Here is a 20,585-nt window from a genome sequence, read left to right on the forward strand (position 1 = left end):
TTTAGAGATTTTTGCTTTTACTCACATTACCAGTATAACCATCGCTTAACACATGGGCTCAAACGCAAGATTTTCTACTGTGTATGTATCCGAGTGGAATTTTATATACTCACTTTTTTTTAATTTTACTTTATTATACTTTACAATACTGTATTGGTTTTGCCATACATCAACATGAATCTGCCACAGGTGTACACGTGTTCCCAATCCTGAACCCCCCTCCCACCTCCCTCCCCATACCATCTCTCTGGGTCATCCCCGTGCACCAGCCCCAAGCATCCTGTATCCTGCATCGAACCTAGACTGGTGATTCGTTTCTTACATGACAGTATACATGTTTCAATGCCATTCTCCCAAATCATCCCATCCTCTCCCTCTCCAACAGAGTCCAAAAGACTGTTCTATTCATCTGTGTCCCTTTTGTTGTCTCGCATACAGGGTTATCGTTACTATCTTTCTAAATTCCATATATATGTGTTAGTATACTGTATTGGTGTTTTTTTCTGGCTTACTTCACTCTGTAAAATCAGCTCCAGTTTCATCCACCTCATTAGAACTGATTCAAATGTATTCTTTTTAATGGCTGAGTAATACTCCATTGTGTCTATGTACCACAGCTTTCTTATCCATTCATCTGCTGATGGACATCTAGGTTGTTTCCATGTCCTGGCTATTATAAACAGTGTTGCAGTGAACACTGGGGTGCATGTGTCTCTTTCAATTCTGGTTCCCTTGGTGTGTATGCCCAGCAGTGGGATTGCTGGGTCATAATGCAGTTCTATTTCCAGTTTTTTAAGGAATCGCCACACTGTTCTCCATAGTGGCTGTACTAGTTTGCATTCCCACCAACAGTGTAAGAGGGTTCCGTTTTCTCCACACCCTCTCTAGCATTTATTGCTTGTAGACTTTTGGATTGCAGCCATGCTGACTGGCGTGAAATGGTACCTCATTGTGGTCTTGATTTGCATTTCTCTGATAATGAGTGATGTTGAGCATCTTTTCATGTGTTTGTTAGCCATCTGTATGTCTTTGGTGATTTTTTGATTGGGTCGTTTATTTTTCTGGAATTGAGGTGCATAAGTTGCTTGTATATTTTTGAGATTAGTTGTCAGTTGCTTCATTTGCCATTATTTTCTCCCATTCCGAAGGCTGGCTTTTCACCTTGCTTATAGTTTCCTTTGTTGTGCAGAAGCTTTTAATTTTAATTAGATCCCATTTGTTTATTTTTGCTTTTATTTCCAGTATTCTGGGAGGTGGGTCATAGGGGATCCTGCTGTGATTTATGTCAGAGAGTGTTTTGCCTATGTTCTCCTCTAGGAGTTTTATAATTTCTGGTCTTACGTTTAGATCTTTAATCCATTTTGAGTTTATTTTTGTTATATATTCACTTTAATAAGTACTATCAATATGTTTTCACAAGTGTTTATAACAGATTATATGATGTCATCAGTAGATTAGTGTTTGTATGGCTCCACTTCCTCATTAACATTTAGGATTCTCAGACATAATCTTACTGGCATTTTCACCCTAGTTTTAATTAGAATTTCACAAATATAGTTACACATATCATAGGTTCATGGATTGTGTGTCTGCTTCTCAGAATCCTACTCATTTGGCGGAAACATTTTTACTGAAATATAATCTACTGCATATGAGTATGTAATTTAAGTATAAAAACTAAATTTCAAAAAGAAAACACACCCATGCACCCCAAATTCAGATCCAAGAACAGAATATTACCAGCAACTCAGAAGCTGCCCTCAGGGTCCTCAATCATCAGGCATACTGCCACAAAAATTAACAACTATGCTGCCCCCAATTTCAATATTTAATGTTTTGAAGTTTTTTACACTACATTCATTAAAGAAGATTTTGTTTTATGAGGTGAATAATAAAACTGAACATCTTTCTTGTCCGTTTGCTCATTTCTTATTGGATTCCTGGTCTCCTTACATATTTTGGATAGTCTTTCTCTTGTGGCTCAGATGGTAAAGAGTCTGCCTGCAATGCAGGAGACCCAGGTTCATTCCCTGGGTTGGGAAGATCCCCTGCAGAAGGGAATGGCAACCCACTCCAGTATTCTTGCCTGGAGAATCCCATGGACAGAGGAACCTAAGGAGCTACAGTCCATGGTGTTGCAAAGAGTCAGATTCGACTTAGCGACTAACAGCTTTTCTAAGTTGTATGGGTTGCCAATATTTTCCCAGTTGGATGGACAGCCTTTTTTCATTATTAACAGTGTCATTCAAAAGGTGGAAAATGTTAATATCTATGAATTAAAATTTACTTTTTTCTCTCCTGTATTTGTGCCTATTTATCCCAAGACACTTTTATCCACCACAAGAACTCAAAGATTTTCTCTGTTTCTGAAGGTTTTCAAACTTTACACCTTTGGGCATTTACATTTAAGTCTCAGTTCCACTGCAGGTTAAATTCCATGTATGGTATATGTTACAGGCTGATGTTCACTTTTTTCCCTACATGGAAATCTAATTATTTTAAAACAATTGTTGAAAAGACTAGCTTACTTAGTTGCACTGGAAACTTTGTAAGAAATAAAATATATATATTAACCATATTGTTATTTCTGAATTCTATTCTACTTTCGTTATCTTTATGTCTATTCTTATGCTGAAACAATACTTTCCTGAATAAAGGAGCTATAAACTAAGCCTTGAAATCAAATATTAGAAACCCAACATTATTCTTATCCAAATTTTTTGGCCAACATATGTTCATGTATTTCCATACATGTATTATAATAAACTTGCTAACTTCCAAAAGAAAAATCTGGTATTTAGATTAGGACTGTGAGAAATCTATAGGGTTCTGAGAGAAATGTCATTTTAAGATGGTCAGTCCTCCAATTTTTAACTGTATCATTTCACTTATTTAGGTCATGATCAATTTTTTACAGAAACATCCTATAGTTTTAGATTCACAGGTCTTATATTCCTTTGCTAAACTTGTCCTAATTATTTAATTTTTTAATGCTATTATGAAAGGAATATTTTTCTTAATTTAATTTTTAGAAACAATTTACTATTTACACTGATGATATAGACTGCAACTGTGACAAATTCGCTATTGCTAGTTGTATTTTTCTACATTCCTTAGGACTTTTTGCATAAATGATCATATCATCAGGAAACAGTTTTACTTTTCCCTTTCTATTCTGTCATTATTTCTCTTAAGTTACTGCAGAAGCAAGAATCTTCAGTATGAATTTGAATAGAAGTAGTAAGAAAAGCCATCATTCCTGCACTATTCTTGATATTACAGGGGAAGCATTCAGTCTTTTTCAAATTAAACATTATATTAGTTTCCTAAATTGATGGGGTGCCCTTATATTCTCAGTTTGATATCATGCATGGCTGTTGGATCTTATCAATGCTTTTTCCTTGTCTACTGAAATAATCATACATTTTTTATCCTTTATTCAATAAAGTGTACTTAACACTGATTGGTGAACTATTTTGGCTTTCCTGGGTGTTTTAAAGTATCATAGTGTCTAATCTTTTTAAAATATCGTACTATTTGACTGTAATATTTGCTAAGTATTAGTATTTTTAAATCTGTTAATGAATATATAGATCTATAACTTCCTCATAATTCCTCTATCTAGTTACAACAGCAGGAGAACAGACATAAAGAAACAAAGTGTGGCCTATGCACAGAGGAAAAAGCAGACATAGTTCAAGCAGAAGCAAAGGCATCAGATTTGCTGGGGAAAAAAAAAAACGTTAAATCAATTGTCTAAAATGTTCTCAGAGAACTAAAAAGAGCCATTGAGAAAGAGAGAAAGGAAACCAGGTGAATGTTACAACAAATGGAAAGTATCAACAAAGAGACAGAAATTATAAAAGAAACCAAACAAGTTCCAGACCTGAAAACTACAGTAACTGAAAGAAAAAATACATTAGAGAATTTCAAAAGCAGAGTTGAGCAGCAGTAAACATGTATACACATCAGTCAAAATTATTTTTTTAAAAAAAGAAAAGAAACAAAGGATAAAGAAAAATGAACACAACCTAAAGGGCCTGTAAGATACCATAATGTAAGATGATATATGCATTATGAGAACACCAGCAAGAAACAAGATGGAGAGAGGGCAAGAAAGCATATCTGAAAAAATAATTACCAAAAATGTGCCCAAATATGATGAAAAACTGGGACAGAAGAGCCTGGCAGGCTACAGCACATGGAGCCACAAAGAGTTGGACACAATTGGGCAACTGAGCAAAGCACATTCATGAACCTAAAAAATCTATAACTGAAAGTAACATATATTCAAATACATCCACTCCAAAACATATTATCATTGAACAGTTGAAAGACAAAGGAAGAAACTTGCAAGCAATAAGAGAAGTGAGCTGCCTATGCTAAGACTCTCAATAAATTATTAAAAGCTAATTTCTTACCAGAAACCATGAAGGTCTAAAGGTAATGAAAAGTCATATTTGACACCAAGGATTATGTGTCTGGCAAAACTATCCTTCAAAATGAGAGAGAAATTAAGATATTTCCAGACAAACAACAACAACATAAGGAGTGTATCATCACTATACTTGCCCAATAAGATATCCTTGCCAGAGCCCTTTAGGTAAGGAAAAGAATACTAGATAGTAACTCAAAGCTATATAAAGAAGAAGAAATCTTCAGTACATATAATTACATGGGTAAATCAATAGAGAGATGTTGTATTCTTAGTTCAGAGTCACCTTTTTTATTTCCTGTACACTTAAACCATAGAATAATTATAATGACACTACTGAATATACCATGTATAATACGGAACTTGTGACAACACCACAGGGTACATACAAAGCTGTACAACAGTTTCTGGCTGCTTTGCAGTTAAACTGGTATTAATTCAAAGCACAGTTTTATAAATTCAGAATGTTAAAAGAAAAAATTTCCTAATCAGTAATGACTTTAATGCTTACTATTTTACTTATGTATTTGGTATCTGTACAGGTGTCTCTGTCCTCATCTTTATCTCTGTATTCTTTTTGAGCTGCAAAATTCCTAAAGGATAAGACTTGTATCTGTTTAACTCAATTTGTACACTATAGACAGAGCACAAGCATCAAATGAACATTTGACATAGTTCAATAATGACAAACACAAGAGAAAATCAAACATAAATCAAGAGACATTAGAAAAAAAGCAGATGAAAATACAAAATCTCTTATTTTAGGATCATGCTATATATAACTTGTAAAATCTACTTCTTCAAGTCTATATATGAAATTATATTGGTTTTATTACTTAAAACGAGAATTTCAGTGAGTCACAGGACTAAAATACAAAGTAAAAGTAACAAATATTTCGGACTTTTAGATTAAAAAAATAGTGGTCAGTGAGAACAAACAAGACATGGAAAGGAATGAAATAGATTTACATTTCACTACCCTGATTTTCTCTCCATGTTAAAAAAAAAAAAAAAGGCAAAAACATTACCTTTAAGTCTTATTTGGATCAACTGGAAGTGGGTAGTGGACTAAAAAACCATTTTAAAAGCTCGTTAAAACAAAAGGCGCAGAAGAACAATAACCAAACCACACTTGTAGGGTTACTTCTAACATGGAAGCATCAGGGGGTAAAAACAGCACAAACGCCACATTCTACTGCATCCTCCTCAGTTCAGGGAGACACGAAATGGCACGGAAAAAACATCTTACCCAATTAATCCAGAAACCTGTAAACCCTTGTGACACTTTGGGGAAGATTAACAGGGACATGAGTTTGAGCAAGCTTGGAAGTTGGTGATGGACAGAGAAGCCTGGCGTTCTGCAGTCCATGGGGTTGCAAAGAGTGATACACGACTGAGTGAGTGAACGCAACTGACCAGATTTAGTCCAGTATTTAGCATAGCCATTTCATGGCTGAAAATACATGGTGGTAGTGGTGGTGGTTCAGTTGCTAAACTATGTCCAACTGTCCACTGAGCTCCTCTGTCCATAGGATTTCCCAAGCAAGAATACTAGAGCAGGTTGCCATTTCTTTCTTCAAGCAACAATGGATGGAACCATTCAATCAAAAGGAACAAACTGACAAAATGGATGAAAGAAAATTGGATCCAACTACATGCTGTCTACTTTGTTGTTACTCAGTCACTCATTGTGTCTGACTGTTTGTGACCCCATGGACACGGACTGCAGTATGCCAGGATTCCATGTCCCTCACCATCTCCTGTCACCATCTCCTGTACATCACCATGCTGTCTACGAGATTCCTTTTAGATCCAAATACACAAATAGAAAAGTGAAAGGACTGAAAAAAAGAGACTCTATGAAAACAGTAATCACAACAGAGGTGGTAATTTCTAACAAAAGACTTTAAAAACTGTAACAAAAGAGGTAAACCTGGATTTAGAAAAGGCAGAGGACCCAGAGATCAAATAGCCAACATCCAGTGGACCACAGAAACAGCAAGAGAATCCCCAAAAAAAGTCTACTTCTGCTGCATTGATTATGCTAAAGCCTTTGACTATGTGGATCACAACAAACTGTGGAAAATTCTTAGAGATGGGAATACCAAGCCACCTTACCTGCTTCCTGAGAAACCTGTATGCAGGACAAGAAGCAACAGTGAGAACCAGAAATGGAACAACAGACTTTCAAAATTGGGAAAGGAGTACATCAAAGCTGTATATTGTCACTCTGCTTATTTAACTTATATGCAAGTACATCATCCAAAATGTGGGGCTGGATGATTCACAAGGTTAAATCAAGATTGCCAGGAGAACTATCAACAACCTCAGATGTGATTGATACCACTTTAATGGCAGAAAGCAAAGAGGAACTAAAGAGCCTTTTGATGAACGCAAGAGGAGAGTGAAAATGTTGGCTTAAAACTCAACATTTAAAAAACAAAGATCATGATATCAGTCCCATCACTTCATGGCAAACAGATGGGGAAAAAGTGGAAACAGTGACAGATTTCATTTCTTTGGCTCCAAAATATCTGTGGAAGGTGGCTGCAGTCACGAAATTAAAAGAAGCTTGCTCTTTGGAAGAAAAGCTATGACAAACCTAGACAGCATATTAAAAAGCAGAGACATCACTTTACTGACAAATGTCCATATAGTCAAAGCTATGATTCTTCCAGCAGTCATGTATAGATATGAAAGTTGGACCATAAAGAAGGTTGAGTGCTAAAGAGTTGATGCTTTTGAACTATGGTACTGGAGAAGACTCTTGAGAGTCTCATGGACTACAAGGAGATCAAACCAGTCAATTTTAAAGGAAATCAACCTTGAACATTCACTGGAAGGACTGATGCTTAAACTGAAGTTTCAATACTTTGGCCACCTGATGCAAAGTGTCAATTCACTGGAAAAGACCCTGATGCTGGGAGAGACAGAGGGCAAGAGAAGATGGGGCAACAGAGGATGAGATAGACGGATAGCATCACTGACTCAATGGACATGAGTTTGAGCTAAGGCACAGGAACCAGAGATCAAGTTGCCAACATATGCTGGATCACAGAAAAGGCAAGGGAATTCCAAAAATTCATCTACTTCTGCTTTACTAACTACACTAAAACTGTCACATTTGTTTATACTCAAGACTAATGAGAACTGAGAAACAACATTTAACACTGGTGGGACTAAACATTCGTAATCAAAAAGCAAATTTGGCAAAATTCATTAAAATATAAAATTCACAGTTTACTCAACAATACCACTTCCAGAAATGTATCCAGTGGATAAAAAAATTACTCAAATATATGTATAAGAAAGTTCAAAGCAGTGATTTTTTTATAACTAAAAATATAACAATATAAAAGCCCATCAAAAGAGAATTACATTAGGCAAAGGATGGTACACTCACAAAATTTAACACTATACCACCATTAAAAAAAAAGGCATATCTGTATATGCTGGACAGGTAAATATCTCTAAGGTAAATAACACACGTTAATAATGGAGAAAAAAGACAGATTTAAAACAGGAAGTATAATGATCCCATTTACGTAAATTTTAAGAACATTATAATATAAACACATACATATGTATACACAGAGAGAGATGCATATTTGTACATGTGTGTATTAGCAAAAGCTATAAACATTTTCAAAAAACTAGAGAAGCAGTAGTTAACCACTAAGGAAAGGGATTAAAGACTGGAAAAGTGAAGAAAGGTAGACATCATTTCAAACTTTGGTTTACTATCTGCATTTTTAACTATTCTATCATTTTCTCTTTCAAAACGTAATTTTAAAAAGTCTATTACAGATTAATTGTTTCACTCTAAATTTCTGTGGTTACACATACTCTTTGTGAAATCTGTTTTTTAATTCTGCTTTCATTAATTTTGAAAACACATTACCTGAGATGATTTGACAGGCACATTTACTTCAGCTGCAGGTGAGGGTTTTGGAATGCTTTCAATCAGTTCCAAAATCCCTTGCAGTTTTTTATCTGAGATTCGTAAAGAAACTAATGGTAGGTTTCCATAAATCTTGAATCTGTTTCAAAAAGACAGAAATCACTATTTTAAAAATGACTATTCATCTTACATTATCTAAGAATAATCAAAGGTGATATTAAGCACTAAAAATTATCTACACGGTCCATGGGACAAATTATTTCACAATCTAAGAATTCCCATCATTTTTCCTTACTGACCAATCTCATCAGCTGAATTAACAACATTATATTTAAAAGGCTTATTTTCTATTGTTATTATGTTTACTATCCTTCTATTATTTTGTCAATGCCAGTTGACAATTACTACTTATGAAGTGTTTATTACCAACAGGCATAAAGGAAAGCCTTAATGATATGTAATACAATAAATAATTCTCACAATCTATGAGGCAAAAATGTATTTCTGCTCCCTATTTCTTATAAGTTCCCATATGCACATGGTTCCTAGCAGGAAATTAGGTTTGGCAAGTACAAATAACTTGTTCAAGAGATTATATATTTAAAATCAGGATTAAAAGTCAGATCTGAATGAAAAATCACAATCATATAGAGAAATATGTAACAAAATTCAACACCCATTCATGATAAGAACTCTCAGTAAATTAGAATCAAGAAATATCTTGGAAAAACCTACAACCAACATCATCCTTAACAGTAAGAAACTCAACGTTCTCCCAACAAGATTGGGTACAAAACAAAGATGTCCCTCTCACCACTCCTTTTCAACATCACACTAGAAGTCATGCCAATGCAGTAAGCCAAGAAAAGAAAATTTAAAAGTATACAGATTGGTAAAGAAATAAAACTGTCTTTGTCAACAGACAACATGATCATCCTTGTAAATTATCTATAAAAAAATTCCTGAAACTAATAAGCTAATATAGCATAGTTGTACGATATAAGATTAATATAGAAGAGTGAACTGCTTCCCTATATACCAAAGGACAAGTGCAATGTGAAATTAAAAATATAAGAACATTTATATTAGCATCCAAAGAAAGTAATACTGAGGCATAAATCTAACAAAATAAATACAAAATTCATAGGAGGAAAACTGTAAAATTCTGATAATAAACAACTAAATAAATGAAGAGATATTCCACATGGAAGGGTAGGAAAATTCAATACTGTTGAGATGTCAGTTAATCCCCAACTGAGCTATAGATTCAATGCAATCACAATCAATATCCCATGAAGTTATTTAATGGATATGGACAAATTGATTTTAAAATTTATATGGAGAGGCAAAAGACCCAGAACATATTAGTCAACATAATACTGAAGAAGAGCAACATTGGAGGATTGACATTCCCTGATTCAAGACTTACTCTAAAGCAAGACAGTGTGCTACTGTCAAAACAATATACAAACAGATCAATGGAACAGAATAGAGTGCAAAACAGACCTCCACAAATACAGTCTGAATCTCTGGCAAAAAAGCAAAGACAAATAATGGAGCAAAGACATTCTCTTCAACAAATGGTGCTGAATAAATGAATATTGACATGCAAAAACATTAATTTAGACATAGGCTTTATACCTTTCACAAAAGCCAAGTGAAAGTGGACCACAAACCTAAATTTAAAACCCAATACTATAAAGCTCCACAAAGATAAATCAAGGAAAACTTAGATGACCTTTTCAGATACTTTTTAAATATCACTTAATAGATACAATGCAAAGGCACAATTCATGAAAGAACTAATTGATAAACTGGATTTGGTTAAAATTTAAAAACTTTTGGAACTTCCCTGACAATTCCTGGTTCTAGTGAGGGAGCAAGGGTTTGATCCCTGTTCAGGGAACTAAGATCCTATATGCCACAGCCAAAACAGAGAGTAATGAATTAAAAAAAAAATTTTTTTAAGCTTCTGCTCTACAAAAGAAAATTCCAAGAGAATTATAAGACAAGCAACCAAGTGGGAGAAAATATTTGCAAAAGAAAGATCTCATAAAGGAACACTATCCAAAAAGTTCAAGAAGTTTGTAATACTCAATGAGAAGGCAATCTAGCTGAAAAACGGGCCAAAGATCTTGACACCTCATCAAAGACACACAGACAGCAAATAAGCAAAGATGTTTCACATTATATACTACCAGAGAAATACAAATCAAAATAAGAATTACTGAGATACTACTATGCATCTACTATAACAACCAAAATCAGGAATACTGACAACACTAAATAATGGCAAGGATGTGGAGCAGCAGGAACTCACAATCACTACTGACAGCAATGCAAAAGGGTATAGCCACTTAGAAGACAGTCTGAAAGGTTCTCAAAACACTAAAGATACTCTTACCATATGATCTAGCAATTTTGCTCCTTGATATTTACCCCAAAGGAATGTAAAGTTATGTCCCCATAAATCCTATGGGGATTTATCCATAAATTTATCCATTTATCCATGGATGTCTGTAACAGCTTTGCCCATAAATTTATATGAATTAAGTTTATCCACAAAATTTTATATTTCAATTTTATAGCTAAACTTGGAAGCAACCAAGATGTCCTGCAGAAGGTAATGGATAAACAATTTGTGATACATCAGATAATGGAATATTATTTAGCATTAAAAAATTGAGCTATCAAGTCATGAAATGATAGGGAGGAACCTCAAATGCATATTACTAAGTGAAAGATGCCAATCTGAAAAGTCTTTCTCCTCTTTAATTCCATCTATAGAACATTCTGGAAAAGGCAAAACTATGGACACAGTAAAAAGATCAGGGCTTGCTAGGGCTTGTGTGACAGAGGAGGGATAAAACAGAAGATTTTTAAAGCAGTGAAAATACTCTATAAGATAAAAGTCTATATGATACCGTAATGACGGATACATGTCACGCATTTGTCCAAACCCATTCAATGTACAACATCAAGAGTGAAATATAATGTAAACTACAGACTTTGCTAAAAAAAAGGTCCATATACTCAAGGATATGGTTTTTCCTGTGGTCATGTATGGATGTGAAAGTTGGACTGTGAAGAAAGCTGAGCGCAGAAGAATTGATGCTTTTGAACTGTGGTGTTGGAGAAGACTCTCGAGAGTCCCTTGGACTGCAAGGAGATCCAACCAGTCCATTCTGAAGGAGATCAGCCCTGGGATTTCTTTGGAAGGACTGATGCTAAAGCTGAAACTCCAGTACTTTGGCCATCTCATGCGAAGAGTTGACTCATTGGAAAAGACTCTGATGCTGGGAGGGATTGGGGGCAAGAGGAGAAGGGGACAACAGAGGATGAGATGGTTTGATGGCATCACCAACTCGATGCACGTGGGTTTCAGTGAACTCCAGGAGTTGGTGATGGACAGGGAAGCCTGGCGTGCTGCGATTCATGGGGTCACAAAGAGTTGGCCACGACTGAGCGACTGAACTGAAGTGAAAAGACTTTGGGTAATTATGATGTGTCAATGGAAGTTTGATCTGTTAATGTAAATCTAACAAGTGTGCCACTTGGTGAGGGATATTGTTAACGGCGAAGGCTATGCATGGATGGCTCCATTGGTAAAGAATCTGCCTGCAACACAGGAGACCCTGGTTTGATTCCTGGATTGGGAAGATCCACTGGAGAAGGGATAGGCCTTCCCACTCCAATAGTCCTAGGCTTCCCTGGTAGTTGAGCTGGTGAAGAATCCACCTGCAATGCAGGAGACACTGGTTCGATTCCTGAGTTAGATGACCCCTGGAGAAGGAACAGCTACCCACTCCAGTATTCTGGCCAAGAGAATTCCATGGACTAGTCTATGGGGTCGCAAAGAATCAGACACGACTGAGCATTTTTCATTTTCATGCCTGAGTGGATGCAAGGGGTATAAGGACAATCTCTGGAGCTTCCTATCAACTTTTCTGTGACTCTGAAACTGCTGCAATATGAAGAAAATCTTTTAAAAAGAATATATTAAAAAGAGACTGACATCAAAGACAGAAAAAATTTTCATTCACAATTTTTATCCCTCATTTTTTAAAACTCACTTTTCAGTCAAACATAATGAGTGCTAAAAATATATCTGAATTCCTTGAAAAAATTATAGCTTTCATTTATCTCTAATAGCCTAAGTATTTTTAACTAATCCAATACATCCTAATTTAACAGGTACACATTATGGATCCATCTCATTAATGTACCTAAACTCATTTTCAATTTCTTTTAGTAAGGCAGCTGAACAACGTGAAGATGACAGGTGCCAAAATACTACCCACCAAATAATAAGAGGATTTCCTTTCATTTGCCTTAAACTTTTTAAGTTCAAACTTCAAAAAAAGTTCCCTGATACTTGTAGAGTTCTAGAATTTTATGTAATGTCATATCCACTTTATACTGCCCACATTATAAAACTAAAATTAAATGCTTCTTAGATTTCATCTTTCTAAATCATTATAGTTTCTGCCTGTGATTATTTTAGGCACACATCTCTGGTCCTAACATAGCCATTTTAGTATCATAAGGATACGAGTACAAAGAGCTTTCCTGGAGGATTTTCCCTTTTGTTGGTTACGTAATGCACTGAACCACAGTTTGGCAAAATATGGCCATGGATTAATCCAGCATGCTGCTTATTTTTGTAAATAAATATTCTCAAATACAGCTATACATATTCATTCTGTGCTGTTTATAGCTGCTTTCATGCTAAAACACCAGAGCTGAGTACTTGTGACAGACGATACAACTTCAAGCTTAAAATATTTACTATCTGGCTCTTAAAAGAAACAGTCTGCTTAGTGTCACACTGAACTAATCTTTCACATACTCTTGATTCCATTCTTTCACATACTCTTGATTCCATTATCTATATAAAAACATTTTAATCAGCTACTTTAATTCCTGCTATGCTGTACATATTCCCTACATTGCTGCTGCTGCTGCTAAGTTGCTTCAGTTGTGTCCGACTCTGTGCGACCCCATAGATGGCAGCCCACCAGGCTCCCCCATCCCTGGGATTCTCCAGGCAAGAACACTGGAGTGGGGTGCCATTGCCTTCTCAGATTCCCTACATTACAGGACATAATCATATATTTATAGAGAAATCTAAAGCAAGGGATGTTAGCCATTTCTTCTATCAGTAATATCATCTTTTTTGGTACCCTATAATATCTTAGATTCTAGCACACTTAAGTAAAATGCTGGAAAAAAAGTTTATTCATAATCACGTTTACAACAGGAAATCACATGCATCTTTGACTTTTCTCATGTACTGACAAACTTTAAAAGAAATATCAGACAATAGTAAATAGGCAGGAGAACATCTGGAAAGAACCCAAAGAATGTAAGCCTTGCATCTAAAATTAACCTACACCTAATGCTTGATTATACGAAATAGCAAAATGTATAGAATGGTCTTCTTTCCTTCTTTCTCAAACCAAATCCTGGTATTCCTCTACTTTAAGACTCTCAGAGTCCCAGTTTGATATTTTCAATTAAGGAAGTATAAGCGAATGAGAGTCAGTAAACTGTACAATGTTTCCTAAAGAATAGAATCATTATAATTTGAAAGGCAGAAAAAAAAAAGTACACAGGTTTCTTTTAAGTCTCTTCCTTTCACATGGCCACAACAGTAAAACAGTATGAAAAAGGTCCATAACACAGCATATGCAAAAGAGACCAGGCTATCACTACTTCCTACAATCCCTTCCACCCATACTTCAAGCACAAAACCTTGACCACTACTATACGAGCATTCGCTTGTTTCCTCTCTAGTAACAAATCCCCTTAGACTGTCTACTGTCTGGTAGTTGTTAGATGTGTCTTTCTTTAAATTTTTAAGTAGATCTGTAGCTGAGGTTTGAAAGTTTGCAAGGGAGAAAAATTACTGGTGGAAAGAAAAGGTGAAAGGGCGAGCTAGCTATAGTCTAAAACTATTTAGAACTAAATCAGTTAAATAGCCCAGTCTAACTCAACAGATAAAATCAACTATTACTATGATTTTTCATTCTAACTCTACCTTTTATTTCCTACAGGATTTAAAAGACAAATGCATGAAAATAATTATAAATCTATGATAATGAGTATAAAATATACAATAAGGATATAATTTCTGACATCAATGACAAGATGGAGGGGGTTGAGCAGTAAATAGTAGTTTTTTTATGCAGTTAAATTAAGCTGATGTCAATTTTAAAAAGATTGTCAACTTTACAATGTTACAGGTAATCTCCATGAAAATAACTAATAAAAAATTACCTATAGAAGATGCATATCTGGAAAAGAGAAGGGCATCAAGACATGTCAAAACAAGAAAATCAACTAAACAAAACAAAGGCCAAAAAGGAGGGAAAAAAGGGACCAAAAAGCTGTAAGACACACAGAAAGTAACAAAATTACAAAATTAAAATTATCAGTATTTACTTCAAACATAATGGTTTAAACTTCACAAAGATATAAACTGACAGAATGGATTTTTTAAAAAACAGATCAAACTATATGCTTTCTGCATGGGACTTACTTTAAATCTAAGGACATAAACAGTTCGAAAGTGAAAGATATTCCATCCCAATAATACCCAGAAGAAAGCAGAAATGGCTATAATAATATCACTCAAACCACACTGGTAGGTCAAAACCTGTAATTACACAAAAGACATTGTACAATAAAAGGTAACTTCATCAAGAAGATATAATAACTAGAAACGTATACACACCAAATATCAGAGGTCAAAAATAAATGAAATATTGATAGAACTGAGGAAAAAATTCACTCTACAGTTAACATGAGACTTCAAAACCTACCCCACTTTCAATAATTGACAGAAGAGCCAGAGGAAAGATCAATAAAGAAATAGAGGATGAAAACAATACTATCAACAAACATAAACAGAATACTCCTACATCAACAGCAGAATACACATTGTTCATACATGTACACAGAACATTTTCCAGGAAAGACCAAATTTTAGGTCACAACACAGGAGTCAAAATTTTTTAAAGATCGAAATCATAGAAAGTATCTTTTTAAATCACAATGGAATGAAACTAGAAATCAACAGCAGAATGAAAAATGTAAAATTATGAATATGTATAAATTAACACATTTACTGTTAAACAATGAGTCGAAGAAGTCACAAGGAAAACAAATATATTGAGACAACTGAAAATCAAGATACGACATACCAAAATTCATAGCATAAAGTAATAACTATACTGAGGGAAATTTATAGCTGTAAACATTTATACTGAAAAAGAAAGATCTCAAATCAACAACACAACTTTATATCTTAAAGAACTAAAAAAGGAGCAAACTAACCCAAAAGTTAGCTGAAGTAAAGAAATACAGATCAGAGAGAAATAAAATAGAGAATTTAAAAATAATTGAGAAAATCAACAAGAGTTGGTTCTTTAAAAAGATGAACAAAACTGAAGAATCTTTAGTAAGATTAAAGAGAGAATCAACTAAAATCAGAAATGAAAGTGGGGACATCACTACCAATTCTACCAAAATAAGAGGGAATTTATGCCAACAAATTGGATAACCTAATGTGAACAAATTCCTAGAAACACAGACCAATCAACACTGAGTTTTGAAGAAACAGAAAATCTAGATAGATATATAACTAATATAGAGAGTGAATCACTAATCAAAAATCGCCTAAGAAATGAAAACCCATGATCAGATGGTTTCACAAGTGAATTCTACCATACATTTAAACATTTAAAGGAGAAACACACATTTTTCTCAACCTCTTCCTGAAAGGAAAGGAATACTTCCTAAAGCATCTTAAGGAGAGTGTTACTGATACCAAAACCAGACAAAAATACCACAAGGAAAAAAAAAAAAACTACAAACCAATATCCCTTATGAACACTGATGTAAAAATCCTCAAAAATAAGAGCACAAAATTCAACACCATATTAAAAGGATTTAACATCATGACCCAGTAGGACTTATCCACTGCAATAAGGAATGGAAAAGTGGTTCAAACATATGAAAACAGATCAACGTAATACACCACATTAACAAAATCAAAGGACAAAAATAACATCTGATCATTTCAACTGAAGAAGAAAAAGCATTTGAAAATTTTAACACATTTCCCTAATAAAAAATGCTTAAAAATTATAAACAGAAGGAAACTAACTCAGAATAATAAAGGTCACATATGAACAAACTACAGATAGCATACTCAAGGAAAAGATGAAAAGCTTTTCCTCTATTATCAGAATAAAGGATGAAAACTTAAATTACCTTTATTCAACATAGTACTGGAAATTCTACCCAGAGAAATTAGGCAAGAAAAAGGAAAAAAAAGGTATCCAAAGTAGAAATGATGAAATAAAATTGCCTCTGTTTTAAGATAAAGTGGTCTTATATGTACAAAATCCTAACAATTGCACACACACACACAGAGTTAGAACTTATAAGCAAATTCAAAGTTGCACAAGATAAAATCAACTCAAAAATGTCAACTGAGTTTCCATTTACAAAGAAATTAAGAAAACAATTCCATTTATAATAGCATCAAAAAGAATAAGCTTAATCAGGGAAGCAAAAGACACAGTGAAAAGTACAAAATAATGTGGAAAGAAATTAAAGACACAAGTAAATGGAAAAATAGCTTGTATTCATAGATTGGAAGACAATGTTAACACGTCACAACTAAAAACACCTACAGATTCAAAATCTCAATGACATCTGTTGTAAAAATAGAAATATTCATCTTAAAATTCATGTAGAATCTCAATAGACTCCAAATCACCAAATCAATGTAGAAAAAGATTAACATTGGATGACTCACACTTCCTGATTTCATTATTACAAAGCTACAGTAATCAAAACTGTGTTACTGGCATAAAGACAGACACAGAGACCAAAGGAACAGAATAGAAAGCCCAGAAATAAACCCTCACATATATGGGCAAATGATTTTCAACAGAGGTTATCAAGAATATTCCACAGAGAAAGAATAGTCTTTTCAACAAATGGTGCTGAAAAACTGCATACCCACATGCAAAAGAATAAAACTGATTCATTACCTTATACCATATCCAAAAATTAACTCAAAAAGATTTCCTAAGAGTTAAAGTATAAAATTCTTTGAAAAAAATATAAAGGAAAAACTTCAGGACACTTGATTTGCTAATTTCTCATTTGACACAAAAGCACAAGCAACAAAGATAAATTAAACTTACTCATACTTTAAAGCATTAGTGCATCAAAGGACATATCAAAAGATTATAAGACAATACAGAAACAAAAGAAAAGATTTGCAACTCATTTATCTAACAGGGAGTTAATATCCCAGAAAGTATTAAGGACAAAACAAATTTGCTACAACTTGACAACAAAAAACACAATGTAATTAAAAGGTGTGAGGTGGTGTGGTAACGCAGGTTTGATCCCTCGGTCGAGAAGATCCCCTGGAGGAGAAAATGGTAACCCTCTCCAGTATTTTCGCCTCGAAAATTCCATGGGCAGGGGAGTCTGGTGGGCTATAATCCATGGGATTGCAAAGAGATGGACATAATTTATGTGACAGACCACACACAGAGGACTTGAATTGAAGGTAATGCTCAAAGTCCTTCAACCTAGGCTTCAACTGTATGTGGACTGAGAACCTCCAGAGGTACAAGCTGGATTTAGAAAAGGCAGAGAAACCAGAGACCAAATTGCCAACAACTGCTGGATCACAGAAAAAGCAAGAGAATCCCAGAAAAACATCTGCTTCATTGACAATGTCAAAGCCTTTGACTGCGTGTATCACAATAAACTGTGGAAAATTCTGAAAGAGATGGGAATACCAGATCACCTTACCTGCCTCCAAAAAAACCTGTATGCAAGGCAAGAAGCAATAGTTACAACTAGACATAGAACAATGAACTGTCTCAAAATTGGGAAAGGAGTATGTCAAGGCTGTATACTGTCATCCTGCTTAATTAATTTATATGCAGAGTATATCATGTGAAATGCCAGGCTAGACGAATCACAAGCTAGAATCAAAATTTCCAGGAGAAATATCAATAACTTCAGATAGGCAGATGACACCACCTTAATGGAAGAAAGCAAAGAGGAACTAAAGAGCTTGTTGATGAAAGGTAAAGAGGAGAGTGAAAAAGCTGGCTTAGCACTCAACATTTAAAAAACTAAGATAATGGCATCTGGTCCCATAGCTTCATGGCAAATAGATAGTGAAAAAATGGAAACAGTGGAGGATTTTACTTTCTTCATCTCCAAAATCACTGCAGACAGTGGATTGCAGCCATGGAACTAAATGATGCTTGCTCCTTGAAGAAAAGCAATGACAATCTAGACAGCATATTAAAAGGTAGCACATTTGCTGACAAAGGTCCATATAGTCAAAGCTATGGCTTTTCCATTAGTCATGTACAGATGTGAGTGCCAAAGAACTGATGCTTTCGAACTGTGGTGTTAGAGAAGACTATTGAGAGTCCCTTGGACAAAAAGGAGATCAGATCAGTCAATCCTAAAGGAAATTAACCCTGACTATTTACTGGATGGATGCATGGCGAAGCTCCAATACTTTGGCCAACTGATAAAAAGAGTTGACTCACTGGAAAAGACCTAATGCTGGGAAATATCAAAGGCAAAAGAAGAAAGACGTGACAAAGATGAGAAGTTTGGATGGCAACGTCAACTGAACGACATGAGTTTGAGCGAACTACCAGAGACAGTAAAGGACAGGGAAGCCTGGTATGCTACAGTCCATAGGGTCACAAAGAGCTGGGCATGATTTAGCAAATGAACAACAAAAAGACTTGAGTAGACATTAACTAAAGAAACATGTAAACTGCCAGAAGAACGTGAAAATATGTTCAACCTCAATTATCATTAGGAAAATGCAATTCAAAACTATAATTAAATACTACTCACACCTGTTAGAATCATTATTATTTTTTAAAAAAAGAAGAAAATAACAAGTGTTCTTGAAGAGGTAGAAAAGTTGGAAACTTTGCACATTGTTGATGGGATTATAAAATAGTGCAGTAGCTACAGAAAACAGTAGGGGAGCTTTTTTCAAAAAATTAATAATAGAATAATCCAAGATTCTACTTCTAGATTCCTAACCCCAGAAATTTAAAGCAGGTACACCAACAGATATCTGTACACCAACGACCACAGCAACATTATTATCATAATCAAATGTTCATCAACATATAAATGGATAAACAATACATGACATATATATGCAATGAAATTAAGCTTCAAGAACAAATGAAATTCTCATGTAAATGTATGGCTGAGTCCCTTTGCTATTCACCTGAAACTATCAAACACTATTAACTGGGTATACTCCAATACAAAAAAAAAAAAACAACGAAATTCTGATGTATACGACAACATGGGTCAACATGGAGACATCATGCTTTGAAAAATAAACCAAGCACAAAAGGAGAAATATTGTATGATTCCACTTACACAAAATACCTAGAGTAGTCAAATTCATAGAGAAATAGCACAAAATGGTGACTGCCATGGACTTCCGGGAGGAGAAAGTAGCGCGTTACTGTTTAATGGGTAGAGTTCTAGTTTGTGAATCTGATAAACTTCTAGAGACGGATGGTGGTGTGGTCAGGAAAAAGTGTGTATGGACTTATTAATACCACAGAATTATACACTTAAAATGGTAAATGGTATGTTATATATATTGTAGTACCAAAAAAATCAATGAAACATGGTATTTCTTAGCTACATTAAGAAAATTTATGAACACATGAAACAGATAATACATACTTGGGCATACTTATATCCATGAAAACCATGGCCTTAGAGAGCTCCACATTGAAGTGCATAGGTACCAAGATATGCTGTGCAGACACATTGAGTTTTCTCGCTTCTTTCCAATTATCACCTAATTACAGAAAACAGAATATGCTTAAAGAAGGCAAACTAAAAAAACACACTGAACCTAAAATTACCATTACTACTTTATACAATGCATGATATGAGGAAATCTTCCTACATCTAGATAATTTCAATGCCATATTCTCAAGTATATATAATTAGTAGGTAAATTCTTTTCCCTCCTTAGTTTTCTTCTTCTGCTTCAGACTATATTTTAACAGGAAAGTGAAAGTGTTAATCACTCAGCCATATCTGACTCTTTGTGACCCCACGGATTGTAGCCTGCCAGGCTCCTCTGTCCATGGAATTCTCCAGGTAAAAATACTGGAGTGAGTTGCCATTGCCTCCTGCAGGGGA

At 34.7% G+C, this 20,585-nt stretch overlaps 1 protein-coding gene across 4 annotated transcripts in view; it reads right to left on the minus strand.

The window, feature by feature from the left end:
• Positions 1-20,585, minus strand: part of VPS13A (vacuolar protein sorting 13 homolog A) — a 270,963-nt gene that overhangs the window by 153,292 nt on the left and 97,086 nt on the right. For all 4 annotated transcript variants that reach the window (XM_027964486.2, XM_027964487.3, XM_027964488.3 and 1 more), the window contains exons 22-23: positions 20,118-20,235; positions 8,337-8,475 (exon numbers count right to left, since the gene is read on the minus strand). In XM_027964486.2, coding sequence (XP_027820287.2) covers positions 8,337-8,475; positions 20,118-20,235 — 257 coding nt within the window. The remainder of the gene's footprint in view (positions 1-8,336; positions 8,476-20,117; positions 20,236-20,585) is intronic.

Source organism: Ovis aries, chromosome 2 (assembly GCF_016772045.2).
Source record: "Ovis aries strain OAR_USU_Benz2616 breed Rambouillet chromosome 2, ARS-UI_Ramb_v3.0, whole genome shotgun sequence".
NCBI lineage: Eukaryota > Metazoa > Chordata > Mammalia > Artiodactyla > Bovidae > Ovis > Ovis aries.